At 36.7% G+C, this 26,455-nt stretch overlaps 1 protein-coding gene across 1 annotated transcript in view; it reads right to left on the bottom strand.

The window, feature by feature from the left end:
* Nucleotides 1-23,188, bottom strand: part of LRRC7 (leucine rich repeat containing 7) — a 364,327-nt gene extending 341,139 nt beyond the window's left edge. Inside the window, 2 exon segments of the mRNA XM_033115988.1 lie at nucleotides 12,184-12,281; nucleotides 23,163-23,188. Of these exon segments, the coding sequence (XP_032971879.1) occupies nucleotides 12,184-12,280 (97 nt within the window). The 5' untranslated portion in view covers nucleotide 12,281; nucleotides 23,163-23,188.
* Nucleotides 23,189-26,455: the final 3,267 nt, after the last annotated feature.

Below are 26,455 nucleotides of genomic sequence, written 5' to 3'. Positions count from 1 at the left end.
TTTTGGATCCCTCAGCCTGATTAATGATTTAAAAGGGATTGAAGTGTTGAAGGAGGAGAAGTGGTGACGGGATTTCATTGGCGTTGGTATAGTATGACGGCTCTTCACATCAATCAGTAAGGAATTCCTAATGCTACTTCCCTCACTTCAGGCTTGGTGGGAGAGGTCTCCATGGAAGCCTTCAGAGAACTTGAACTATTTTCCTGCAGTTGAAAACACGGAAGACTGGTGCTTCACTTGTGCTTAGAGGGTGAATGCAGCCCGTGCAACGGGGTGTAGGAGGCTACATGGCAGCGTTGGGATCTGTCTACATGCCCGAAGTTCGCCTGAGCGAGGGAGATGCCCCACTAATGTGGGGTCATCTTAGGTCCTGCCCGACATAGTTTCCTAGAGAGGCACATGAACCCACAGGCGAGAACCTGAAGGTAAACATTGGCTTCATAAGAGATGCAGAAAGTGTTGCAACGACATTCAGGAAGGAGATGTATCTGCAGAGGCCGGGCAGAGGTTCTGCCAGAGAAGGGATTCTCCAAAGAGAAAGCATGAAACTCACTCCTCAAATAGTTACTTTGAATGTCTCTTTAGAAAGAATAAAGTCCTCCAGCCACAGGCACACGAGAGCTTCCCTGTCCCTTCAAGTTTCTCCAGATCCTTCCTTAATTTGAGGGGCTCTGAAACAGTTGCTTGAAAGTCAGAGAGAAAGTGAAGCTGGTGGGAGTGAAAAGGCTCTGACCACACCTACTTACGTAAAGTCAGACAGGTGTGGAGGTGAGGAAAGAAAAGTCTTACATTTAAATGGAGATTAAAGCGTTGATCAATAATTTAGATTGACAATCTAATGACAAAATTGAGGCTGTTTTGTGACTTAAAACAATCACAGGGCTCTCTATTTCCTAAGAGGCGGTCAGTGACATCAGGGGTAGGAGGAGATTATCCCCTTTTAAATGGACAGAGGGAGACAAAAATATAGTTCCCTATCAATTAGGTCATAAAATATGGTTGTTTAACATCTTACTTATACAAAGATGTCTAGGATAGAAGTAGAATGCAATGAGTTTGGTTGTAGGGATAAGAAAGGGTACTAGAAATTTTGTGCACTTCTCTGAATATTCCTGGGGAGCAGAAAAACAAAAGAAGAGCCAGATGGGAGTCTCAAATTATGGGAGGCATCTTGTTAATTTAGTTAATGGCTGCTCTGGATAGAGCCTTTTCTTTCTGGGGCATGGTTTGGAAGTCATTCTGGATCAAGTGTTTTGGCAGGGGGTCATTTCGTCAGGCACCAGAGAGGTGGCCTCAGTATAAGAAAGTACCAAGGGTTGAAAACTAAATTAAACTAGCATAGGACAAACTTCATGGAATTATGGTGCTTCATGGACATGAATGTTTTACCAGAAGCTCTTTGGGTTGGTCTTTCATCCTGGAGCAGGTACTGCAGACATTTATATGCAGTCACTTCACGGCAGACTGAGCCCACAAAAACTGCCAGAGCTGTTTCATGATTGTAAGTGCCATGGTAGGTAGTCTTGTAGGAGGGGACTTCTTGTAGAAGTTTTACTTCTAAGGATTCCATGAGGAGGCATTTTCCTTAAACTTCCTGGGCTCTTGACCCATTCTTTTCTCCATGGATGTGGAAGGAGATATCTGATTGGTTAGTTCGGAACGGAGCACAGCGGTAGAGCTCAGACCCTTCTCCTCTCTTCCTTTGGGAGCCCGTCTGGGACATATGCTCTTGCCCATCAAGGCCTTGGCAGTACAGCAGCACGCCCCATAGTTATGATGCTAGAGGGGCTAAATCTTAGGAAGATCAATGTAGCTATGCACTCGAGCCACATCCTCCAATATGTTTTATCAGTAATAAACACAAGTAGTCAAAAAAAGTCATAGAGTGCTTACTTGATCGTGGTGACTCAAACAACAGTTGGAGTTTTTGTTGGGACCAGAGCATATGGCTTTGGGCTTTCAGCTTTAGCAAGTGAGCCATGCAGAATTTGACTTGAGGGTTGATGGGTAGTTCACAGCAGATTTACTCCTAAGCAAGATGGAAATTTTTACCAACTTTTTATCAACACTGCGTTGATCCTGCTGACTTTAGTGGATACTGGTCACAGTGTTTGAGTTATGGCTGTATGAACTTGAACTTTGGGCTGAATCATCACAAAAGCACTATCCATGGCTTCATAATTCAGAGAACACTTATTGTGGATGTCCCAGCACAACAGTGGTGAATTTGACTAATAAACAAATGAAAAGTAATAGGGAGCCCTCACAATGAAGACACTCCCCCCTCTTGGGTGACACTGAAAGAGATAACAGAAGTCAGTGAAATTATTGTACACCAAAGACTGTGAAAAGAAATAACAAAGACTGTGTTTGGAGCACTTGGACTGTAAGAACTGAGTTAATGTGAGGTATCCAGACGGAAGTGGAGTGGTGTGAAAAAAGGCATGTTTCAGTTTTATTACTGTAACAGAAGGCAGTAGAAAAATAAAAACAAAGTAAAGGAAAACTGGGTGCTTACTTGGGAGGAAAAGAGAGATTTGATTAGGAGAAATATTGAGGTTTTATGGGATTAGATATGAACTTGAAAGTGGGATATGAAATAGAAAATGAGATATAAAATAGAAAATGGGATCTTGAAAGTCGAGAGAAACAAACATTAAAAAGAAATGAATAGAACCAGTTCTGACTAATCTTACAGAAAAGGCAGGAGATGTTTCAGCTTTACCAAGTCAAACAACTGTGACTGGAGCCTAAAGAAATCTAACCAAAGCAGAGAGACAGAATTTCAGAGGACAATCTAGAATAAATCCCTGAGAGAGGACAAAATCTGGGAAACTACTGATGATGTGGCCTCTTAAAGCTATGGAGAGAGTCTAGTGTGACAGCAACTTGAAGAGTTGGGGATGCCATGCCAAGATTCCACAAAATCCGAACAAAATTAAGGGTAGAAGGCAGAAAAACAACAAAATAATATTTAAAGCATTCTTAAGTGAATTTCAAAATGGTAAAAATCATTAGAGGTGAGGGTACAGGGATTTCCTTGCCATTAAAAAACATTCCAGAAATTTATAGAATTAGTGTTTTAAAGGAAGATCCAGCAAAGACAAAATATATTAGAGGAGACATGTTACAGGAAAAGGCAGCAGAACAATAAGAGATCAAGTCCAAGTTTGAATCTGAGGGTGATTTCAGAGGAAATTTCTTTCTCAGTGGGATTATCTGATCCAGGAAGGTGGGGATGAATATGACCTGTTTGAATAGTGAGGCTTTTGAAAGACTCAGAACTTACTGTTTTCATATTTCTCATATGGGAGACCTCATGAGACAAAGTTTAGGAAAATATGTTAGAAAAATATATATTTGTGTCCAAAAGCAAAAAACTGAAAAGTGATAAGTATTAGTAAATAGTACTAGTTTTATATTGTTAAAGAAAGAAATAGATCAACTAAAGGAACAACTTAAACTTTTAGAAACTCAGTTCAGACCCCTGAAATAGGTTTTATAGGTTTAGCAAATAAAGGAACTCTGACGGTTAATTTTATGTCAACTTGACTGGGCCACAGTGCCTAGATATGTGATCAAGCATTTTTCTGGGTGTTTCTGTGAGGGTGTTTTGGGATGAGATTAATGTTTAAATTTCGGTAGACATTGCGTAAAGCAGATTTCTCTCCATAATATGGTGGGCCTCACCCAATCAGTTGAAGGTCTTTATAGAAAAAGACTGGCATCCTTCCAAGAAAAGGCATTTTGCCAATAAATGGCCTATGGACTTGTACTGCAACACTAGCTCTTCCCTAGGTCTCCAGGCTGCTGATCTACCCTGCACATTTCAGGCTTACCAACCTCCATAAGCATGTGAGCCAATTCTTTAATAAATCATTTGTCTTGTCTTTGTTGGATCTTCCTTTAAAAAAGATATAGATATATACAGATAGATAGATAGATAGATCTCTCTCTCTCTACACACACACACACACACACACACACACACACGGGATGACAAAAAATGTATACACATTTTAAGAAAGGAAAAAACTGTATTAATATATACTGATAACAAAAGATGAATACAAGTCATGTTTGACTTCTGCAATTACAAGAGGAGCTCATAGTGGTTACCATCAGTGTCCAGAAACTTCTGATTACAGCGAACTACTGCTGAGCAACGTTGACCAAAGTGTCCACTTGTGTACATTTTTTTGGCACCCCCAGTATGTTTTTCTGGAGAACCCTAATACAGCTACCCAATTAAATTTGAGTTTCAGGTAAAGAATGAATAAATTTTAGTATAAATATGCTCTAAATATAGTCTGAGATACACTTATACTAAAAATTTACTTGTTGCTTACCTGAATATAAATTTAACCAGGTGTCTTGTATTTTAACTGGTAACCTTTCCCTAAAAAGCAGTAAACCAATAGAGGGAGATCAAATACAACAGGCCTACTTCACATCTGTAAAAAAAACCCCCAAACCCCCCCCAAATATATATATATATATATAAATAAAAGAAATTCTACTCAAGGCCTGACAATGTTGAAGAAAGCAAGTTTCTTGAAAGAGTACACACTTATCCTCACTGGGTCCCTAGAGGCACACATTTCTGAAGTAACAACAGCTGTTTTGGGTTAGTAACATGATGAGGTTAATTCTCCCGATGAGAAAAATAAGAATGACAGCAGTTGTATAGGCCTAAGCAATCCCTCATGGCAATGGCCTCTAATGTTACTCACCAGACTTTGTAGAAACCATGCCACTATACAGACTCACAGTCATTCCATGGCTGACACTCAAAGGGGAAACAGTTTCTGATCCCTTGTAATGCTAATGCTATTCTGGTCAGCTTTATTCTCCTGGCACTGCTGGGCTCTCAATCAAACCCTACTGGTGCCATCTGCCAGGGTAGGAAGGTGCTTTTCTGGGCTCCCTGGTGTTACTGAGTTACCTTCTGGGAAGGCTCAGAAGGCAATGTGCCTGGGTCTCCTTATGCCACTGGGTGGAAGGTACAGAGACACAGAGTTTCACTGTTGTCACTATTACTGCCACGTAGGTATGCCTGCCAAGGAGAGCCGGGCTGGGAGGGCCTGGAGTCTCACTCTTGTGCTGCTGCAGGTGGATCAAACTGCTTGTCAGCTCAGATGGAATACAGAATGGAGGTTGGGGCTTTCTGTAAGGTCTGTTGGGTTTCCCCTCTCCCATTCCTGTGAATTGAGAGAGCAGGCTCTTTTTGCTTAATAATAATAATAATAAGAGTAGTAGTAGTAGTAGTAGTAGTAGTAGTAATAATAATACTAATAATAATACTAATAATAAATTATTAGTATTACTATTATTATTATGTCTTTTGACAGTGTCAGGCTGTCGGTCTCTCCAGTGCCCAGTCCAGGGATATATGGAAGATAAAAAGAAAATGCAAGAAACACATCATGTTGTCTTTCGTCAAGTCCTGATGTCCCAGCCAGTCTGCATTCTTCTTTTAAGCTTTCAGAGTCCTTTTATTAGGTTGTAATACCATGGTCTGTTGAAGAATTTCTGGGCTGTTTAATAGTATTTTGAATGGAGGAACAGGGAAAGTGAGCCCATGCTTTCTGTCCCATAATCAGAAATTTGTCCTTCCTTCCTTCCTTCCTTCCTTCCTTCCTTCCTTCCTTCCTTCCTTCCTTCCTTCCTTCCTTCCTTCCTTCCTCTTTTTCTTCTTCACTTTCTTCACTTTCTTCTCCTTCTCCTTCTCCCTCTCTCTCTCCCTCACCCTCTCCCTCTGTTTCTCTGTTTTTCTTTCCTTTCTTACTTTTTCTTACTTTCTCTCCCTCCCCCTCTCTTTCTTTTTCCTCAAGCAGATCCCTGCAGTGCACTTTTACTTTAAAAATTAAGTAATTCATTTCTTCATTCAATCTGAAATATTTGTTAAATATCTCCTAACTCCCAGGCACTATGCAGGGAGCTGCTGACACAATTGTAAATAAAATATCTTGTTCTTCAAAGTGCTGATAATATAATTCTAAAATATTTGTCTGATGTATCTGGGTGTAGATCTCATTTAACTGATTTGTATAGTACACTGTAAGACATTTTAATATGTAGTCAGATGTTTTTATAACTTTGAAAAATATATTCAATTAAGGCTTTGATGATTTTTTCCCCTGTAAATTGCTCTGATTTCTTTCTTAGAACAATTTATAATTCTTAACTTGGATTTCCATTCTTTATTTGTCCATATTTGTCATTATTTCCCTTCATACTTATTATCTGGTCATATTTCCTTTGTATTCATAGGTTCCCAGTATTTGTTCCTCAAATTTGTTCTTTACTGTATTTTTACATTATTAATTCTTTTATTGACTCCAGGGGAGATTTTAAGTCTACTTTCGTGTTTAGTTTTTTATAATTCCTTTCCTCATCAGGGTTCATTTTTATTTCTTTCCTTTACTTTTTGAAGTAAAAAAATTGCTTTTTTCCGTATTGTTTATTTATTTATTTTTAATTAATTTTTTAAATTAAAGTTTATTGGAATAAAAGGCATTAGAATTGGAAATGAGGAAGCTAAATTATCACTTTTTGCAGATGACATGATGCTACATATAGAAAACCCTAAAGACTCCACTAAAAATATATTAGAAACAATAAATGAATACAGTAAAGTAGCTGGCTACAAAATCAATGTACAAAAATCCATTGCATTCCTATATACTAACAATGAAATCTCAGAAAAAGAAATTAAAAAAACAATTCCTTTTGCAATTGCAACAAAAAGAATAAAATACTTAGGAATAAACTTAACCAAAGATGTGAAGGACCTATACACTGAAATCTATAAGACATTTTTTAAAGAAATTGAAGAAGACACACAAAAAACATGGAAAGACATTCCATGTTCATGGATTGGAAGAATCAACATAATTAAAATGGCCATATTACCCAAAGCAATATACAGATTTAATGCTATCCCCATCAAAATCCCAATGACATTTTTTAAAGAAATAGAACAAAATATCATCAGACTTGTACAGAACCACAAAAGACCTCGAATAGCCAAAGCAATCTTAAGAAAAAAGAACAATACTGGAGGTATCACACTCCCTGACTTCAGCGTGTACTACAGAACAACAATCAAAACAGCATGGTATTGGCAGAAAAACAGACACACAGAACAATAGAATAGAATTGAAAACCCAGAAATAAACCCACATAAATATGGATGTATTGTTTATTTTGAAGCTATTTTATAGAGTACTCATCTTCTTGTGATTTTGAAAAGTTTAAACCACTTTCTACGTTTTTCTTCTAGTTTCTGCACTCATTATTTCCCAAAAGTATATTCTTCATTTCCAGAATAATTGTTTTGTTCTCTGGTTCTATAACATTTAAAAAGTATGTATTCTGTTCTTTTATCAGTGAATATGTTCAGAAATTAAAAGAACACAAAGGGCAAAGGAATAAAATGTTAGATGAAGCTTAAGGGGGGAAGAGCGGTTAGAGGCCAGACTATGCAATATACTATAAACAACAGTAAGGCTTGTGTCTTTCTTGAATGGGCAATCACCATAGGATCATTTTAAGGTGAAAAGTGTTCAGAACTTTGTATAGGAAAGCTACTTACGGGAGTATCTGGTAGAATCTTAGAATCTGTGCAGAGGAGGTGATCTATGAACAGGTTCAAAACATATTCAAAAGTTGAAAATGAAGGCCTTGAAATCATAGTGGATGTGAGAGGAAAAAGGAGAAGGGATGAAAGATGACTCCTAGATTATGTCCTTTGAACCTAATTAAGAGCACCTAGCAATCAGACAAAAAAAAAAAAAACATGGAAAACAGCTCAGGTTTTGAGAGAAAGATCATAGATTTGGTGAGTTTGAGTACTGTCAAAATATCCAAGAGTATGTGTCAAGTAGACATTTTGATATATGGAAAGAGGTCTGGGTTGGTGGTATCAATTTGTGAGTCATGCGATTATAGGAGTAATTGATGCTGTGGGTGTAATGAGATTGTCTATGGAAAGAATTTATTTAGAAGAAGACGACTTCAAACAGTTTTCAGAATTCAAATATGTAATGGCTGGCAAGAGAAAGTTGATCGTGTAAAAGAATAAGCAGAGAGATGGAGGAAAACCAGCAGAGGATTATGTTATGATAGCCAAGACCTTAGAGGGTTTTCAAAAGTAGGAAATAATGAACTATTGATTTATGCTAAGAAGTAAAAAGAGCCCTCGGGGGAAAAAAAGCCTGATAGATTTAGCAGAATTTAGGTCTGCCGAATTCTAAGATGGCCCCATGATATTACACTCCGCAAGTGTTCAAGTCCTGTGCAATCCCCCTTCTCCCCTTGGATTGTCAGGACTTGGGACTTGCTTCTGGCCAACAGAATACTGGAAAAGTGATGGTGTAGGTAAGGCCCCAAATCAGTTGGTTGTAAATTAATCAAAAGTGAGATTATCTTGGCTGAGCATGGCTTATGCAGGTGACATCCCTTAAAAGAGGACAGGGCCCTCCCTGAGGGAGTCTCCTCGCTGGCTCAATGAAGTGAGAAGTCATATGGAAAAGGTAGCATAGCAAGGAACTGCAGGAGGCCTGTAAAACCTAAAAGTGGCCTCTAGCTGGAAGTCAGCAAAAAGCAGGGCTCTTGGTCATACAACGCAAGGAAACAAGCTCGGACAACAGCCAAAGGAAGCTTGGAAATAAATTCTTCCTCAGTTGAGCTTCTGAAGAGACTTCCGCCTAGTACGACGTTAACGCCGAGAACCCCACTAAGCCCTGCCTGGACTCCTGACCCACAGACACTGAGAGATGATAAACAAGTGCTGTTTAAAGCCACTAGGGTTGTGGTAATTTGTTACACAGCAACAGAAAATGAACACAGCAACATAAAGAGACCACTGGCGGTGTGAATGAAAGCTGTTTCAGGAGAATAACTGGGTAGGAGCCAGATAGCATGAGTTTGGAGGAGTGAGTGGGGGTTAAGTAAAAGGGGTGAGCATAGATAACCTTTTAGAGAGGTTCACCTGTGAATAGAACAAGAATGTGGGTCTATGGCGGAAGGGGGCTCTGCGTTTTGAGAACAAAGATTTTATTTTTGTTTTCTAACGGGAAGTACCTTGAGCATGTTTTAAAGTGTATCTTTTACAAGGAACAATTTAGTTTTACTGAAAGCTGCTTGGCTATGCTAGATGTAGCATAGTTAGATGTAATTCACGTGAAACAATTGGTTAAGAGTTATGTGTGGTGAACTAATGTTGATCTTCACATTGAAATATTGGAAAAGTAGTATAAAGTGTTATGATAGGAAGCATTATGGATGACGCTGTTTTGCAAAATCTTCCTGCAGTATTTCTCAATGCAAGAAGGCTCTCCTTGCAGCTGGAAGATCCTCTGAGTTAAGTTCTTTCAATTCTCAGCACAGGGAAGCCACTGCCATTTGTCTTATTATGATGATTTTCTAAGGTGACAGTTTTCCTTGGGAGTTGACCAACGAGTCTTTGTCTATATCCCTTATTGAATTTGTAGAATGATACGGAAAGAACTATGCCATTGTGTAAGACAAATTACTACCTAAAATGCATTACCAACACTGCTGCAAGAATGTCAGCTTTATGTCATTTGTTTAACACCTATTCCTTGCCACGCATTATTGTTTCTAAAAATAATAGTGGTGACTTCTGTGAATTTTCCTTTCTGTGATTGGAAACATGGTTTGTTATCCTCACATGTATGATTAGTTTGAAATAAGAAGAACAATAATAACAAATCAAAAGAGAGAGGAAAGAAAGAAAACTTGCTTTGTCCCAGGTTCTGTGCCAAGTAAACATCTCCCTTAATTCTCAAAACAATCCTATAAGATAAGCTCTATCATTTTTCTCATTTTTCAGATAAGTAAACTGAGTCTTAGATTAAAAAAAAATACCGAAGAGTCCTGCAGCTGGTCACATTAAGTGTCACATTAGAGAATAAACCCCTCCTGTGTTAATGTCAATTAACTAATTGGCTAAAATTAACTAATTACGTAATTAGCGAAAGTTAGTGTCTTAATTAACTAATATAATAGGCTACTTGCATTCTAAAAAAAAGGCTTCTTTCTTAGGGAATTGACAGTGGTCTGTAACAGGACAAAAAGAACTGTTCATTGTACTAACGAGGGATAATTAAGACCGCTCTGGAAGAGAATAATATTTTATAGGTTTCTCATTTCTCATTATGTCTTTCCATGTTCTGTAACATAGTCAATCCAGCTGTGTTTCTGTAGTAATATTTTCAAAATGGCCCTGACTGCCACAGTGCAACTGATGAGGACCGTCTTGTTATAACACAAAGATCAGTTATATTATGTGTCTTGTATTAGACTCTGAAATATGCCTATAACCATTAGTCTTTTGATCCAGGATGATTTGTTATCATCTGCAGCCAGTCATTTGACTTAAGCTAGTGGTTTTCCTACTTGAGCTTACGTCAGAATCTGCTGTAGGGCTCACGTCAAAACACACAGGTTACTGGACCTGACTCGCAAGAGGTTTTTGATTCAGTAGATGTGAGTTGCAGCCCTTAAAATTTGCATTTCTAACACGTTCTCCGATGCTGCTGCTAGTTTGAAGACCACACTTTTGTAACCACTGGCCTACAGCAGGGTTCAAAAAGCTTTTTCTGTGAAGAATCAGAAAAATGCTTTTGGCTTTGTGGGCTATATATTCTGTGTCACAGTTACTTAACTCTTCCTTCGTAGTGCAAAAGCAGCCATACACAATACCTAAATAAATAGGAGATGACTGTGTTTTAATCAAATTTTATTTACAAAAATAGGTGTCAGGCTGGATTGAGCAATATACCATACATAGCTGGTTGCTCTCTAGCCTAGACCAACTCAGTATAGAGGCCTGAAAAATTACTTTATATACGTTAAAAAGCAACTCTGTGAGAATCAACTGTAGCTTTATTCACAAATATCCCTTCAAAGTTTTTAAATAAAGTTTGCAGAACTATACTAGCAACTAAGCTGGTTTTGTTGAACTATCACACAGGAGAAACCACAACGTTTTTGTATGATCTTATAGTTTTCATATCATAGTTTTTGTTTTAGAATACCTATGAACTCAATCTCCATTTTCAAATTTTAGTTTTAATTGGATATCGTTTGGAGTGTTAGAAACTATAAATCTACCAATTAAAAGAAAACTAACACTACATTGAATGACATAGATGCCAAATCAGGTTGTCTATTGACTTTATAATAAAACAGAACAAAACAAAAAACATTCTACTTGCCATGAGGGTGCCCAGCTTCCATGTATTTGGTCTTTATTTAGAACAGTGTACTTCAAACTAATGTAAAATGCCAATGTAATTTTAAAAGTCTTCTAAGCTGTACCCTCCAGTAAACCCACTGCATTAGCTCTATCCTTATAAAATGGAAGTTCCTGGAAAAGGACAAAATTGAGATAAATTTTTGTCATAATGGTATGTGATTTACTTCCATGAAAATAATTACATGCAATTACCCTGAGGAAAGTTAGCATTATGGGACTGCTTAGAAACTTAAAATGCAAATATTATGCCAAACGTTTCCAACAGTGCTACAGACTAGAAATATTTAAAAATTATCTACACACAATTATATATTCTAACATTAAATAATATGAAGATGGAGTAAAATGAGTTTATGGTGGGATACATACCTTTCATTTTCAAAAATATTTTCCAAAACGGGATTAAATCAAATGTTTCTGCTTGTCCAATGAGTTTATATTTACCACTACATATTTATTCTTTAGTCTAATGTAGTGGTTTCCAAAGAGTCCTCAGTTTAAAAAATATATAAATTGAAAGAGCATTATGGTCAAAGGAAACTGAAAAATTTTGATTTTAAACACATTTCAAGAAAAATGTTTCAACTTCGGGCCTCCTCAAAAATATTCATGTTCATGATATAAATATCTAAGAAAGATATGTTAGATTGTACACCCTTTTCAATCTCATTTGAACGTGGAAACCAATTATCAGGAGAGCATCTTAACAAAGTTCTTAGTGTTGTCTCAATCCAGGTAATGTGTGGTAATACGTTTTTTAAAAATAAATTCAATTTGATTCAATAAATATGTATCAAGTACCTCTATTATTCGATTAATTACTTAAAGGTTTAGTTTTTCAGTGCTACTCACCAAAATTTATCTAGGACACAGACAATCCTATTAAACATACTTACACTCTTCTTCAGGTCTCTTCCGAAGTGCTGCACGAACTTCTTTACAAGGACTCCTCTGATATTGTGGGGGATTCCTTCCCCTTATTAGGTTCTCCATCCTATAAAAGAGAATCAAAAGAGCGTATTGATACCAAATCTTGCTAAATTTTGAGAAGTTAAATGATTTAAATCAAGAGTCAATTATTATTCAAGTATCCACAGAGGCTTGGTAGACAACTCATTGAGTATCCAGTAAAGAATAATCAGTAGGGAGTGTCAGGGACGGGGTAAACTGGAGAATGCTTGACTTTTCCAAGATATTCCAGTTTAAAACATATAAAAACACCATGTAGGTAAAATTCATAGGCACATTCTCCAATCAGAGATTGTTATGGACTGAATGTTTGTGTCCCACCCCGCCACTCCACAAATCCATATTTTGATGCCCTAAGACCAAGTGTTGATATTGGGCGGTGGAACCATTGGGAGGTAATTAGATTTATAGGGTGGGACACCCATGATGAGATTAGTGTCCTTATAAGAAGATGAGGAGAGACCAGAGGTCTCTGACTGCCTCTGCCTCTGCCTCTGCCTCTGCCTCTGCCTCTGTCTCTGCCTCTGTCTCTCTCGCTGCCATATGAGGACACAGTAGAAGATGGTCATCTACAAACTGGGAAGAGGGCTCTCACCACAAGCTGAATCTGCTGGTACCTTGATATTAGACTTCTCAGCCTGCAGAATCGTGAGAAATAAATTTCTGTTGTTTAAGCCTCCCAGTCTGTGGTATTTTGTTATAGCAGCCCAGGTGACTAAGGTGGAAGACTATTGACTAAAGAGTGATTATTTGTCAAGAAAACAAACTTATCAAAATTCAGGTCACCCTTCGGAAAAAAAGAACACATCTTTCACCAACATTGTGAATATCAGTTTCAAGAGTGTAATTGCTGCTCTCTTTCCATGTGAATGACTAAATTGGGAGGGGTTTTCTAATTCCAGTAATTGTGACTTCTTGAAGAAATGATTAATATAAAGTGTAATTCTCAGTTACTATAGCAATACTGACAACCAGAAAACAAAAATGAATGCATCAAATGCAACGTAGGTTAGCATACTTAATACCATATACTTTGGGATCAGTATTTTCTGGGTTCAGGAAGCTTTACAGTTTTGTTACCAATATACACTTTATTCATTTTGTTAATATTAAAAAACTTATTGAGTGTTTAAGATTTGAAAATTCAGAATACAACCATGATACTTATTTATCATTTTGAAAATATAAACATAGCTTCTTAACCTATGATTATTCTAATGATTATTCTAATCGGGTATCACTGGTTTTGATAACTGTGTTGATTGATAGCATGTATACCTTTGAAAACAGCACGGTCGTTACAGGTTATGGTGATGGTTGGTTTTCTGGGGTTAGTGGTACAGAGGATTATGTTTCTGGCGTTTAGAGAGGAAAATTAGAAAAGGACGATCCCAGAAAAAGCATTATTTGAAATAGTGTGAAATATAAGGTTAATAACCTTTTGCATTGGAATAATAACATAACACTATTTCTGTGGGAAAATGTCACTGGTTCTTAAAAACACTTTTTCAAATATACTTCCTGATGTCAGTCCATTTATATGTCGTTTGTGTGAGTGTGTGTGTGTATGTGTGCATTCATATGTCCATGCTTGTGTAGATAAAGTACAGGAAAATGTTTCTCAATGTGCAATGATAACTTGAGGCTTAGTTTCACTTGAATCCCATTTCAAGTGCGAAAAAGAGTTACTTCTCTCAAGGTTATAACAACAAAATAACAGGAAACCAAAAGACCTGAAGAGTTTAAGACATGATTTGTCTTAAATGGGGGGTGGCAGTGGAGAGGGGGTGGGATAGAGCTTCCAAGCCTGTGCCTGCCATTTCACCATGAGGGTTAGTCATACAAATTCAACTATACAAAATTTTCTAGTTTCAGAATCTTGAACTAATTCAATGTGCAATTCTGATTAGATTTCAGCAAAAACATGAATTTCCATGATGATCAAATAACAATTTAAGTAAACTAATAGTTATTTACTAGTATTTAAGAGCTCAAGATATAACAAACATAACCTGTGCATGCAAATATCTACAGAAAATTGTGATTTAATTTTAGAAACCACTTTTTACTCATCATAATTACACTCTGATGAGGAATGGCAACTTATCCTGGTTGGAAATCTATGTAAATCACTCTCTTGAATGGGCTATTATTTTTTCTTTTATATCTCTAGCAATCAAATATGTGAAAACAAAGGTAGTTTAGTTGATTTACATGTAACTGTTTGAGGATATGTCAGGAAAATCTGAAAACAAATTAGAAAGTACTAACAGGGCTCCAGGAGAATTTCACTTACATGGTTGCTATTTATCTCAAAGAACCCCAAGTCAACCCCTCAAGAATCATGGTACCCAAAAGTTGCATTCTGGGAACGCTCACAAGCAGATGTGCAGATTATACAATGTTAGCAATGGAGCATGGCTTAAGTGTGACGAGACTAGGTTCTGGAATCAGACCGCCTGGGTTCAAATTCCAATTCATCTTTTAAAGAATGACTTTAGGGAAAGATACCTACTTTGTGTCTTAATTTTCTCTTAAGTAAAGGGGGATAACAGCCACCTCATAGAATTGTTGTGAGGACAAATATGTTAATATGTGTAAAACACTGCACATTGTGTCTTTCACAACGCAAGAGCTTAGCAAATGTGCTATTATTCATCATAATTATCCCAAATAAAAATGAAATCATATACCAAAATTTTAAATGTCAACTATATTAAGAAAAATATGGAAACTGGCCTTTATTTAATAAAGAAAAAGAGCAGATGGCACGGTTGCGGAAAAACAAAATTCTGACTTAAATGTTCTGGTTATTAGAAAAACACAAAACATTCATGAACATAAATTGCCAATTTTCAGAAATGAAGAATTTAATAAATTATACTTCATTTTATTCAATAAGATTTAATATATACTATATGATAATCTTCCAATGAAGATGGATAATAGTGAGTCATTATTCTAAAGTGCTACATACCTTAATCTTTCTTAGAGAATTTAGGAGATATTTCAGAATTGTGCCCTTTGACCTTAGAAACAACAATAAATATATCTTATAATGTACTAACACTTATCACTTATTCCATTGAATCCCTACAAGAACCTTCTGAAAGATCATTTTGAAGATGAGGAAACTAAGGTTCAGAAATGTTCAGTGATCTGCTTAAGGGCACATAGGGAGTAAGATTCTCAACTGAGACTTAATCAAGATTCTCTGACTTTATCTTTTTCTAGTTGTTTCTGAATCCATTATTTCCATGACTATGATTATTCATTATAATTCCACTAGGAGCCCAAATACTTGAGATTCTACCATATAATGTAGTTAATTGTGATAAAGCTTTTATTAAACATAATGTTGATATTTATATTAACATATATTTATATATAAATAGTATACATATAAATGTAAAATATAATACTACACAAGTATCTATATTAGTATATATGTTGATCTGCTAATTACAGGTTGTTTTTGATCATTTAGGTATTTTACTGAAATGTTTGCTTCTATCAGTGACATTGTAAGTTTTTGAGAAGCACTAAAAAGATAACTGGAGCCAAAGAAACTCACTATCAATTACATATACAACACACTAATAGATAAAAACATTTTAACACAGCCTTCAATGTCCCTTTTTCTCTGGAATGCTAAATGTTATACCCAGAAGAAAACACATTGAATCAAATTAAAAGTTTTGCAAAGCAATGTTCATGTCCAAACATTATATAACTGTGAGACTTCCATCTTCCTGAGATTACATTGCTGGCTGCTTGAACTCTTCCACCAGTGTCATCTGTGATCTACAGTTTACATTAATGGTCAGACTAGAGGACCAAGAACGACCTCTTGACGCATAGCCAGGACACAGCAAAGGAGCTATTCTAACTAATTTGGCAAGCCACCAGCAGGAGTGTGTTAACAGTGCCAGCAAGGGCAGATTAAGTGTGATGAGCACAGGCAAGACAGATGCTCTAACAACTCACTGAAGAGCTCGGAAAAGTGCAGCCTCCATGTCAACTGCTGGGAAGAAATAGAGGCAGCCAGGTTAATGTGAAAGCATGAAAAAAACAATCAGGTTATGAGCAAAGGTATCCACAACTCTTTTGGTGGTGTCTCCCAAACTTAATTAGGTCACAAAATTACCTGGAGGACCTTTAACCAAACACTAAAGATTTTCATTCAATAGGCTGGGGTCAGGTCCAGGTAGATGTATTTTTTTTTTTTTTAACATTAATCAAATGCTTCTAAAGTAGCCTTACACTGTCCCCAATACTGACATTTGGGAAACCCTATAAATAAAAAATATACAGTCGGAAATGTAAGAGACAGAAGTTCAATGAATCATCTCCAGAAACTACCATCTGCTGATACAAAGGTGAAGTAAGGATCTGGGAAGTAGTCTGCATTTAGGACAGGTACTATCAAAAATGAAAAAAGTAGCAAAGAGGTGGAGCCGAAGGCTTGCCAAGTTGCCTGGAGGTCAACCAGATGAACCTGAAAGCTGCCCATTTAGAAGGCTGATGATCTCAATAGTTAAATGTTTTTCTCCAACACAGTTTGGCAGATTCAGCTGGATCAGAGAACAAATTTGTAGAACTTTGGACTGGGTTGAGGATGTGACAAGTGAATAAAGAAAGTGAAGTTTGGATGAAAATATGGTTGAAATGAATTTACCCTAGATAAAAAAGGAAGACAGAGAATGATGGAATCCCTAGAAGACAGGGAGTTAGATTGAGAGAATAGAGCTATCAGGTATAAGTATTTCTAAAATGCCTATTATGTGTTAGGTGCTAGGTTAGGTTCTTTATATATACATTATCTATGTCATTCTTATTTTATCTAGGGTTAACCTCAGGTTTGGAGATGTTAAGTAACTTACTTAGGATCCTATAGCGAGCAAGTGTAAAAATCAGGATTTTAATCCAGATCTGTCTGACTCCAGAGCCCATGCTATTAACTACTATATAAACTGTGCAATAAAACTTTCTGTGCTAATGGAAATGTTCAGTATCTGTGCTGTCCAATAAAGTAGCTGCTAGCCATATTCAGTAATTGAGCACTTGAAATATGGCTTACTGTGAGTGAGGAACTGAGTCTGTGATTTTTGAAATTTTATTGAATTTTAATTTATTTTAATTTCAATTTCAATAGCCACATTTGACTACTGAAGTGGAAAACACAGCATATCTAGAAGCCCCTATTTAGCACATGGCTGGTTACCATACAATTCTCCACTGAAGACCTCTGAATTAAAGACAACAAGAGCAGGGAAGTCAAGTCTTAAAAAAGTGTTCCATATCGGGGTTTTTGCTGACAAATGAACAAATCAACTAACTCCTCCCCGTAGAATTCGCTCACAGTAACCTCCTAAGAGCCTCCTTGCAGAAACACGCTTTTTCATACAACTATGGTTTTCAACTATGGAGCTCTCCTCCCAGCACACCTAAGTGCCTTGAGTACACACTTACAACTCCTTCCTATCCCAGGACCTTTATGCGTGCTGCTCCCTTTGCTTCGAAGGATCCTCCTATTCTATCTGAATAACTGCTAATCATCCTTCCAGTCTTTGTTATACCACTTTTTGAGATAACGAAAGATCACTTTGACCCCATAATCTAATTATGTCTCCAAATACGGTTCCACCCCACAGCCTGGGGTTTTCCATCCTAGCACTTACTACAAATTGCAATCATGTATTAGTCTTCTGGAATTTCTGTTTAATGTCTGCCTTTCTCCTGGACTGTAAGTTGTATGAAGACAGGGCTGACGTCAGTTTTATTCTCTACTCTATTGGAAGAACTCAGCACAGTGTTTGGCATTCATGAAGTTATTTGTGGTTTGAACGAATGAATAAATCTATCTCCCCTAATCCTGCCACAAGGAAAAACACATGTTCCTGTGATCACTCGGTGTGAGCCAGGTAGTCAAACTAGCGAGGGACCTTCCAAATAATGCTGTTTTTCCAATACCCTCAACCTGTGTGCTTTCCCTCAGACATGCATTGGCATCTCCTAACACTTTCCCAGCAGGTAGGTGTCATGAGAGTCTCTGGTCCTGCTCCCCGCAAAAGAACGCACGATATGTCGAGGCCAAAAAGGAACGCAGGCTATGGTGAGGCCAAAAAGGATGTGGTATGATGGGGGTTCATACCACTCACTACATTCTCGCTGGCGGCCGGTCAAGACACAAGAAGTAGGACCAACATGATTCTCAATCTGCCGTCTGCTTCTCTGCCAACCAACCAACCCCACTTGCTAACTGCAATCCATGCTTGCTAGTTCAGCCACAGCAGTTATATCAGTGGCTAATGGCTAACCGTTACAGCTGACGGCCAACCAGTCACAGCTGATGGCCATCTACTACCCGAGCCAGCACCTTTCCACGTGAGGCCAAGAGCCTGGAAACTGCTCTCCTGGCTCTGTCCCCACAGAAGGCCATTACCTTGCACTCAACAGCATCCTTCCACCATTGCAGTCTTCACTAGCTGCCCAGGCTGACCAGTTGTCAGAGGGCTGTCATATAATCCCAGATTTCCTCTGCTGCAGGGCTCAGGGGACCGGTGGGAGGAGCTCATTAGGGAGCGTTCTCCTCAGTGTGATGCAACTCTGTGGGGACCAGGTGCCTCCACCAGGAGACGGGGTTCTGACCAAGAACAGTGCTTTAATCATAACATCAAAGAAATTAATTGGAAAGTAAAATCAACTTGTTATGCTTACAAGTTACCAAAAATACTGAAGCTATTTTTTTCCCCCTCTCATTGAGCTTGTTAGTGTATTTGCTGCTTTGTGACCACAACCCAAACTGGAGATATGTAGTGCTTAAATGGGTTTATTTGATAAATAGACAATTTAGATAAGTCTGTAAATGAAGGTCAGTGCACAAGCAATGAATTCAGTATTTGCAAGCCTCTTTGCTTTATGCTCTGTAGGCTTCCTGAGACTCCTTAAGGATTTTTTTTTAATCAGTTAAGTAGATATAAGATCAACTACAAAGAGTACACAAATATCCTTGACTTATTAGTTTCCAGGAAAATAAAAGTTTTCATTATGTTTTAATAATTATCTTTAATTAAATAATCTTGAACAAGTGCAGTCATTTTTCAAAAAATCAGACTGGCATTTCAATGAGTTTTCTTTAATTTGATTATAAGCAGAATTGGACACAATAAACTACATACCTATAAATAAACACAATCCTTTATGTTTAAAATGACATTCAATATTAATAGGAAGCTTAGTATGATATAGCGTAAAACACGGTAGCATTTGCTGCCTTCAAATTTGACAATATATATACAAGGAGCATTTCTGTTAAAGTTCTTTGAAAGTTGACTACAATCTGAAAATTTACCCTATCAGTCTGTGTGGTAAAGGAGGTAGTATCTTTTAATTTGTCAAAGATTAAAATGTATATCATGTGAGAAAAGTCGAACATTTTTTTCTTTTCATAGCCACTTCACCTTCCATGGTATCCCTTGGAAGACACAGACTGTGGTAAACATTCCACAAATATTTGACAAACGATTTAATGAATGGATGAATGAAGTCTGCGCCTTCCTGGCGGGAACATTTGGAAGAGTCTACTTTTACATTACAAAATTTACCCATCCTTGAAGGCCAATTTGTAAGTCCCAATTAGACTCAGAAACAAATTCAACCACTTCAAATATACTCAGTGTTGGCCCTCTAAATCTTCCATATTATATCTAGTAAAAATTTAGAAGAGTAACCAGTGATCTTCTAGCTAGTATTAGTCTCCATTTCAATATTTGTGCCTTTTACTCACAGATTGTAAATCATTTGACCTCTCTGATATAGTGCACTACAGTTGTCAAAATACTTTCCCATAATTTATTTTATTTCATTTTCATGACAATTCTGAAGTAGGTATTGGTATGTCACTACTTATACATGAGACAACTGGAAGTCTGAGCAATTAAGTGACAGATGCAAAGTAACACAGAAAGGGCAAAGTAAAGGCTGGAACTCCAGTCCTTTGACTCCCAAAGCCCAATCTTCACTTCGTACCACCACTATGCATAGATAATATTGTCAGTCTTTCATTTCATCTAGTGTCTCATAGAGTAGGAGTCTTACCCAGCGAGTCACAGATTTCAATAAATTGTAAATATTGACTATTTATAAGTTATTGTCACTTTGACTTATGCTTTTGTAGGTCTAAAAACTCAACAGAAACAATTTATGGCAAACTAAAATAAAAATAATAGGGATTACAAAAGGACAGTGTGCTTAAGTATGTGGTAAAAAGATCTGTAAATTATTTTTAGAAATACTAATAGTCTGTCCTGCCCAGGCAAAGAGAATAAGGGGGCAGCATGCTGTGAACATCCATCCTCAACAAAGTTCTAAAGCCAAGTGACACTCCCTACCCCCAGAGTTTCAGAATTTTTAATTTGGCTTAGAATTCAAGGATAAAAAAGAAAGAAAGAAAGAATTGAAGCAGTGGAAAGTGCTCTTGCTTTATCACTGAGCTGCTGTTTTCTTTTAAGGAAAGTTGAGCCTGAATTCAGCACAGTGACCTAAACCCCAGACTAGAGGTATGCATGGATATTAAGCATACAATAGACATTAAAAAGAGTCTCAAGTGTTTATAAAGATCCAATCTGAACTGCAAATGACAGTGCAAAAATAATCAATACCCAATTATCTCAGCCAAATATTTTGAGTTGATAGCTAAGGAGGACAAACTGAAGTTCAACAGCAAGATTATTGTGAAAAGAAATCACATCTCAACTACACTTAATCTGCTTAGAAAAAGAGTGAAATGTTTAACAGAACAGAAAGATAGATGACACACTGTCGAGTTGGGAAAGAAGCAGGTGCCTGATTTTTAAGGGCAGTGATGACTTATCAAGAATACAAGAATCATCAATAGTTTCAAAGAGGAGCAACTTATTTTCCCATTGCTAAGTCACACATTTAGGGAATGACAAACACAACAGTATATGGTTTTCATCTTTTTTTTCCTCAAAGGAATAGAATTCAAAGTAGATAGGTATTGTTATAGACTTCTTAAAAATCTAGATTGAATCTATAAATGATAGTAGTCCTTTCTCTGAGACTTAAGAAAGACCCAAGTGAAGTGGAATAATCTGAAAATGAGCAGAGCAGTTCCTTCAGTTAGGCAGCTGTGTTCATTTATAATGGCATATAATTTACTCTATAAAGGTTGTAGCAAACAATTGTACAAAAAAGCTATGAAATTAATGAGAAGAGCATGTGTAGCAATGGGGAAAAAGTCAACCTCCTCATAAATTCAGGAAGCACACTATGCACAAAATTCTAGTTTTTAAACTGAATTACTTCCTTTTTAAAAACATTTTTTTTGTGTTTTTTACATATCAGAAGTCTGTTATCTGTATGAAAGTATTTTATGAACAAATTGAGTAGATACAAGAAATAGCAAGCTGCTCTGAGTGAAGGTCTTTACAGAAATAATTGAGTTACATGCAAGATTTAGGAATATGTTCATTGCCAAATCACAAAAGAACAACCAATTAAGTTTACTAAACTCAAAGAGTTATTAAAAAAAGAAGTCTCACAAAACTATGTAAATTAGTGGGTAAATTAATAAAACATTTCCCTATAAAAATGAGTGACGTTCACAGGATAGCAAAAATGTAAAGAACACATAATAAGAAATAAATCAATACATCTAAAATGCTCTCGAGCGAAAACAGAACTGGCAATGTAGAAGAAATATATCAAGTAAAGAATGGTGAGAATTGTCAAAAAAGTCCTAATGTTGAATCAACATAATTATGCAGAAATAAAATTGATATTAAAAACTACAGAAAAAAATGCTAGGTACTTTAATAAGATTATTACAATTCAGATTATGATAAGAGATTATACCTGAATTTTCCATCATTTTAAAATTTAATAGCATATGGAAACTATTTTTTTATTTGTATTTTGAATAAGGTAAAATAGAGAAATACAATATAATTACCTGCCATCTAGAAATTAATACAATTTAATACGTTTATTAGCTTAGTTTGATTCCCTTTATCCAGTCTCTTTTCTTCCCCCCACACACTTTGACTTTAAAGAAAGAGGAAAACACCTGTGTCAACATTTGGCTTTCGTGATTTTTCAGTCAACATTTACTGTGAAATAAGAAGACTAATGCCACCAGAATACAGAATCAGCTCTCCTCTAGAAAAACTTCTGCAATTTCACCCACCTCCCATATATCCTCTGTCTCTGTCCTATTACAGGGTCCTACACACACACATTATCATCCCAGCCTCCACTAAAAATCCTTGAGGGCAGAAGTTATATCATCCCAGAGAACATAGCACAATTCATAGAATGGAATAGAAATTAAATATTCATTTTTAGATGATTAATTGAATGAATGGTGTTAGAAATAAATGCATGCCTGAGACAGCTCTAATGTGATCTGCAGCTATACAACATCTTCATATATATTATTTATCCCTCATAAAGAGCCTGTGGGCTTAGTATTTTACAGATGAAGAAATTGACTCACTTGCCGAAGGTCAGCATCCAAGCCTGGATTTTCTGATTCCTCCTGATCTTCTCACTTGAGCACAGCTGCCTAAATGGAGGAACTACTCTGCTCATTTTCTAGATTATTCCATTTCACTTGGTGCCCCCTTAAGTATTAGGGAAGGGGCTACTATCATATAAAGTAGTTTAGATGCAAAAGAAAAAAAAAATGTTTCTGAAAGGACTCTCATAATTCCACAAGAAGAGTATGTATTCCTTTCTCAAAGTAAAATGGGTAGAGTTGGCAAATATAAATAAATATTATTCTTTCTAAAATGTGCATACATATCAAAACACTTATTGTAATCTACAGTATAAACGATACCATAGTTCTTATAATCCAGGGATATGAGGACCTGGTTCTTACCTAGAGCTCTGCCTTCTGCGTCTTCTCCTTCTGACTCCTACCTCCGATAAATTATAAATCTCTTCCAGCTGTAGTGAACCTCCCATCGGCCAACGGTTCTCAGTCACATGACTGAAATTTGTGAATGGGTAGGACAATGTTCTCCTAGTAAACTCTTTACAGTTGTTGCATATGGTGTGTGCGAGGCACAGAAGATACTCAGCATTTTGTTTAAATAAATTAACTGTTATGATTAATCAAGTGAGTACCATTTATTTGATGGCTATGATTCTTATTGATTAGAAAAAAAGAAAAATCAGAATCATATTTATGATTTCTAGGATGTGTAAAAACAAATACTTTCAATCTCTTAGTATTTTATACTAAGAAAAGAAAAATAGAACATGCTGTATCTTTTACTATAGAAAAAAAATTGAGATGACTCATCTAGTTAGGAAGATGGGTTTCAGGAAAAACCCAATTAAGTTTCTATTTGAGACTGAGTGAGTACCCGAACAGCATGAACTACTGAAATGGACATCACGTAACGATGTGCTAATTCTAGGAGTATTTATAAAGAGGTTTTGCATTTTCTAAAAATTTATGGTGTCATGAGAAAGGATCACATCACACTTCACATAGCAATTTCCCCTTAAAAATCTTCACCTGGCATTTCTTTTTCCTTTCCTCCCCATTACACAGCGGGTGGGAAGGGGGGAGGGGAGAGGAGAGGGGGGGTAGTTTGCTTTTCTTTCTTTCCTTTTGTTTATTATCTAATAGCTTCTTTTGTGGGTAAGTAAATAGTTCATCCATTAAAGGGATGTTAGGGCTTACATTCAGTCACAGGCCCCTGTGCTACAACCTTGCTTCCCTGTGGTCTATTCTCAATTCAGCAGCCAGAGAGTCCTTGTAATTCATGAATCAGACTGTCACTCACTGCCCTGCTGCCAGCACTTTGAGGGCTTCCCCATTTCACTCAGAGTAAATGCCAAAGTCCTTGCCGGGCCAAAGAGGCCCTTTGTGGTCTGCTGCCTGTAACCTCCCCTCAAAATCTTTTCTTCACCTCTTCATCTAGCCCCAGACACAGGATGCTACTGCCTCAGGCTTCCACTCTAGCAGTGTCCTCTCTCTGGAATTCATGCCTTCACGTTGGTCAACCTGGTCTAGTCTTGACTTGGATGTTGCTATGCCAATGATGTCTAACCTGACATTCAACCCTGCACTCTGAACAGCTTTCTCAATACTTCACTCCTGCACTAACACTCCTGATCCTCCTTCCCCTGTTGTACATTTTCCTTTACCCTGGGATTTACCAATGTTTAACACAATTTTTAATCTATTGATATACAGAATTCATTGTTTATTGACTGTAAAAGTCCACATGTGCTTTGAAAAGAACATATATTATCCAAGTGTTGCTGATTTTTGTATCTGTTTATTAATTAGTGAGAGAAGTGTGAATACTTCCCCCAGATGATGGTAAATTTATCTACTGCTTATAGTTCTGTCATTTTTTGCTGACTGTGACTTGAGGCTATATTATTAATTATATAGAAGTTATCCTGATAAATTGAACCTATTATTATGTAGTCTAGTGATTATGTGGTGATCTTAAGATCTAATAAGGCTGTTGAGCTTAAAATCTATTTTTCTGATAATAATATAATTGCAAGGGATCTTTTGGGTAACCATTGCCTGGAATGTCATTTTCAATACTTTGGATTAAATTGTTTGATTTTTTTTGGAGGGAGGGGGGGTCTTCATATTTAAGGTATGTCTCTTGGAAATAAAATATCATTGTATATTTAAGTCCAGCTTTTGTTCAGTTTTTAGTCAGAATACTATATTTACATTCACTGACTTTACTGATAATACTTTGGAATAATTTCTATGATCTCATGTTGTGCTTTCTATTTATATGGAGTTTCTATTTTTCTTCCCTACTTTTTAATTGAAGTGGTTTTTCTTTTTTTCTTTCCTATTTTCATTCTATTTTTTTGACTTCTACTTTGGAAATTATAATTTCTATGTTTCGCTATAGCCACCTGTTTAATATTGGCTTACTATTCTTTATTGCATCTCAGATTTTCTACGTTGGATCATTTTCCTTCTTCCTGAAGTTCATTCAGCCTTTGAAATTGTCTTTAAAGTGAATCGAGATTTTGAAACTCTCAGTTGTTGTTCACCTGAAAATGTCTACATTTTTTATTTCTTCTTGAGAGATGCCTTCTCAAGATGAGAATTAAATGTGGACAGATATCCCATAGCTCACTGAAGGTGGTGTTTACAACTTGTGGCTCTATTGTTGCTATTGAGAAATCAGTTATGACTTTAACTGCTCTCCTTTGGTAGGTAATCTCTCTTTTCTGTCTAGCTGATTTTAAGATCTATTTGTTATCTTTGGTGTTTTTCAGTTTCACTATGATATTGTCTATTTGTGAATTTCTTTTTGTATTGGGTTACTTTTTGATCTGAGGGGTAGTGTCTTTCAGCAAGTCTTAAAAAATCTTCTATTTTATCTTTGAATATTTGCTTTTCCTGTCCCCCCCCCCTTTCTTTTAATAACAATGTTTACATGTAAGTTAGGCCTTTGCACTCTACCCTCACCATCTGTTAATCTCTGAGCTGGGATTCTGTCTTTGCCTCTCTAATCCTCCCTTCTCCACTTTGTTCTGTGTCCTGGCATACTAACCTCTGTGTTTTGCATCAACAAAGTTCCCTTGATTCTGGTATCAAGTGTGTTTGACCAATGAAAGGTACCAGCAGGACACTGAGTATGGGAAGAGAGAGAGGGGAGAATTCATTTCCCCATCTGTGTCCTTAGTGGGTTGTGGGTCAGCAGAAGCTACATTCTTCTACCAAAATTTGTAGTTCCTTTCAGATGACCTTTTTCTATAGCTGTAATTACAATTCTCTCCAGTTTCGTATAACCTCTTTTCCCCATGTTCCTTTAGACATAGAAGAGAAAATGGCTCCCTGCTGTTGTTGGTCCCAGGATGCTTCACCATATAGCTTGTTGGTTTCTTTAATTCTGCCTATCTTGTTTTTATAAATCCACTTGGTTATTTTCATAGACTCATGTTCTCTTGTCACATTTTATAAGTCCTTATGTCTTAAAACACAGACATTTTAAGATAAATGCAATATCTGAAGACTTTCCGGATATTAGACAATCTAATTTTTCTGGTTCTTGTTTTGCTAACTCCTGATCTATGGTGCCATGCTTCTGTCAGTTTCTGGTTCCTTTGTGTGTTTTGTGATTTTATATGACGAGCTCATTTTTTTAAAATTTTATCTTTGAGAGTATTTACTCC

Source organism: Rhinolophus ferrumequinum, chromosome 9 (genome assembly GCF_004115265.2).
Source record: "Rhinolophus ferrumequinum isolate MPI-CBG mRhiFer1 chromosome 9, mRhiFer1_v1.p, whole genome shotgun sequence".
Classification (NCBI taxonomy): domain Eukaryota; kingdom Metazoa; phylum Chordata; class Mammalia; order Chiroptera; family Rhinolophidae; genus Rhinolophus; species Rhinolophus ferrumequinum.
This window is presented reverse-complemented; position numbering and strand designations above follow the sequence as displayed.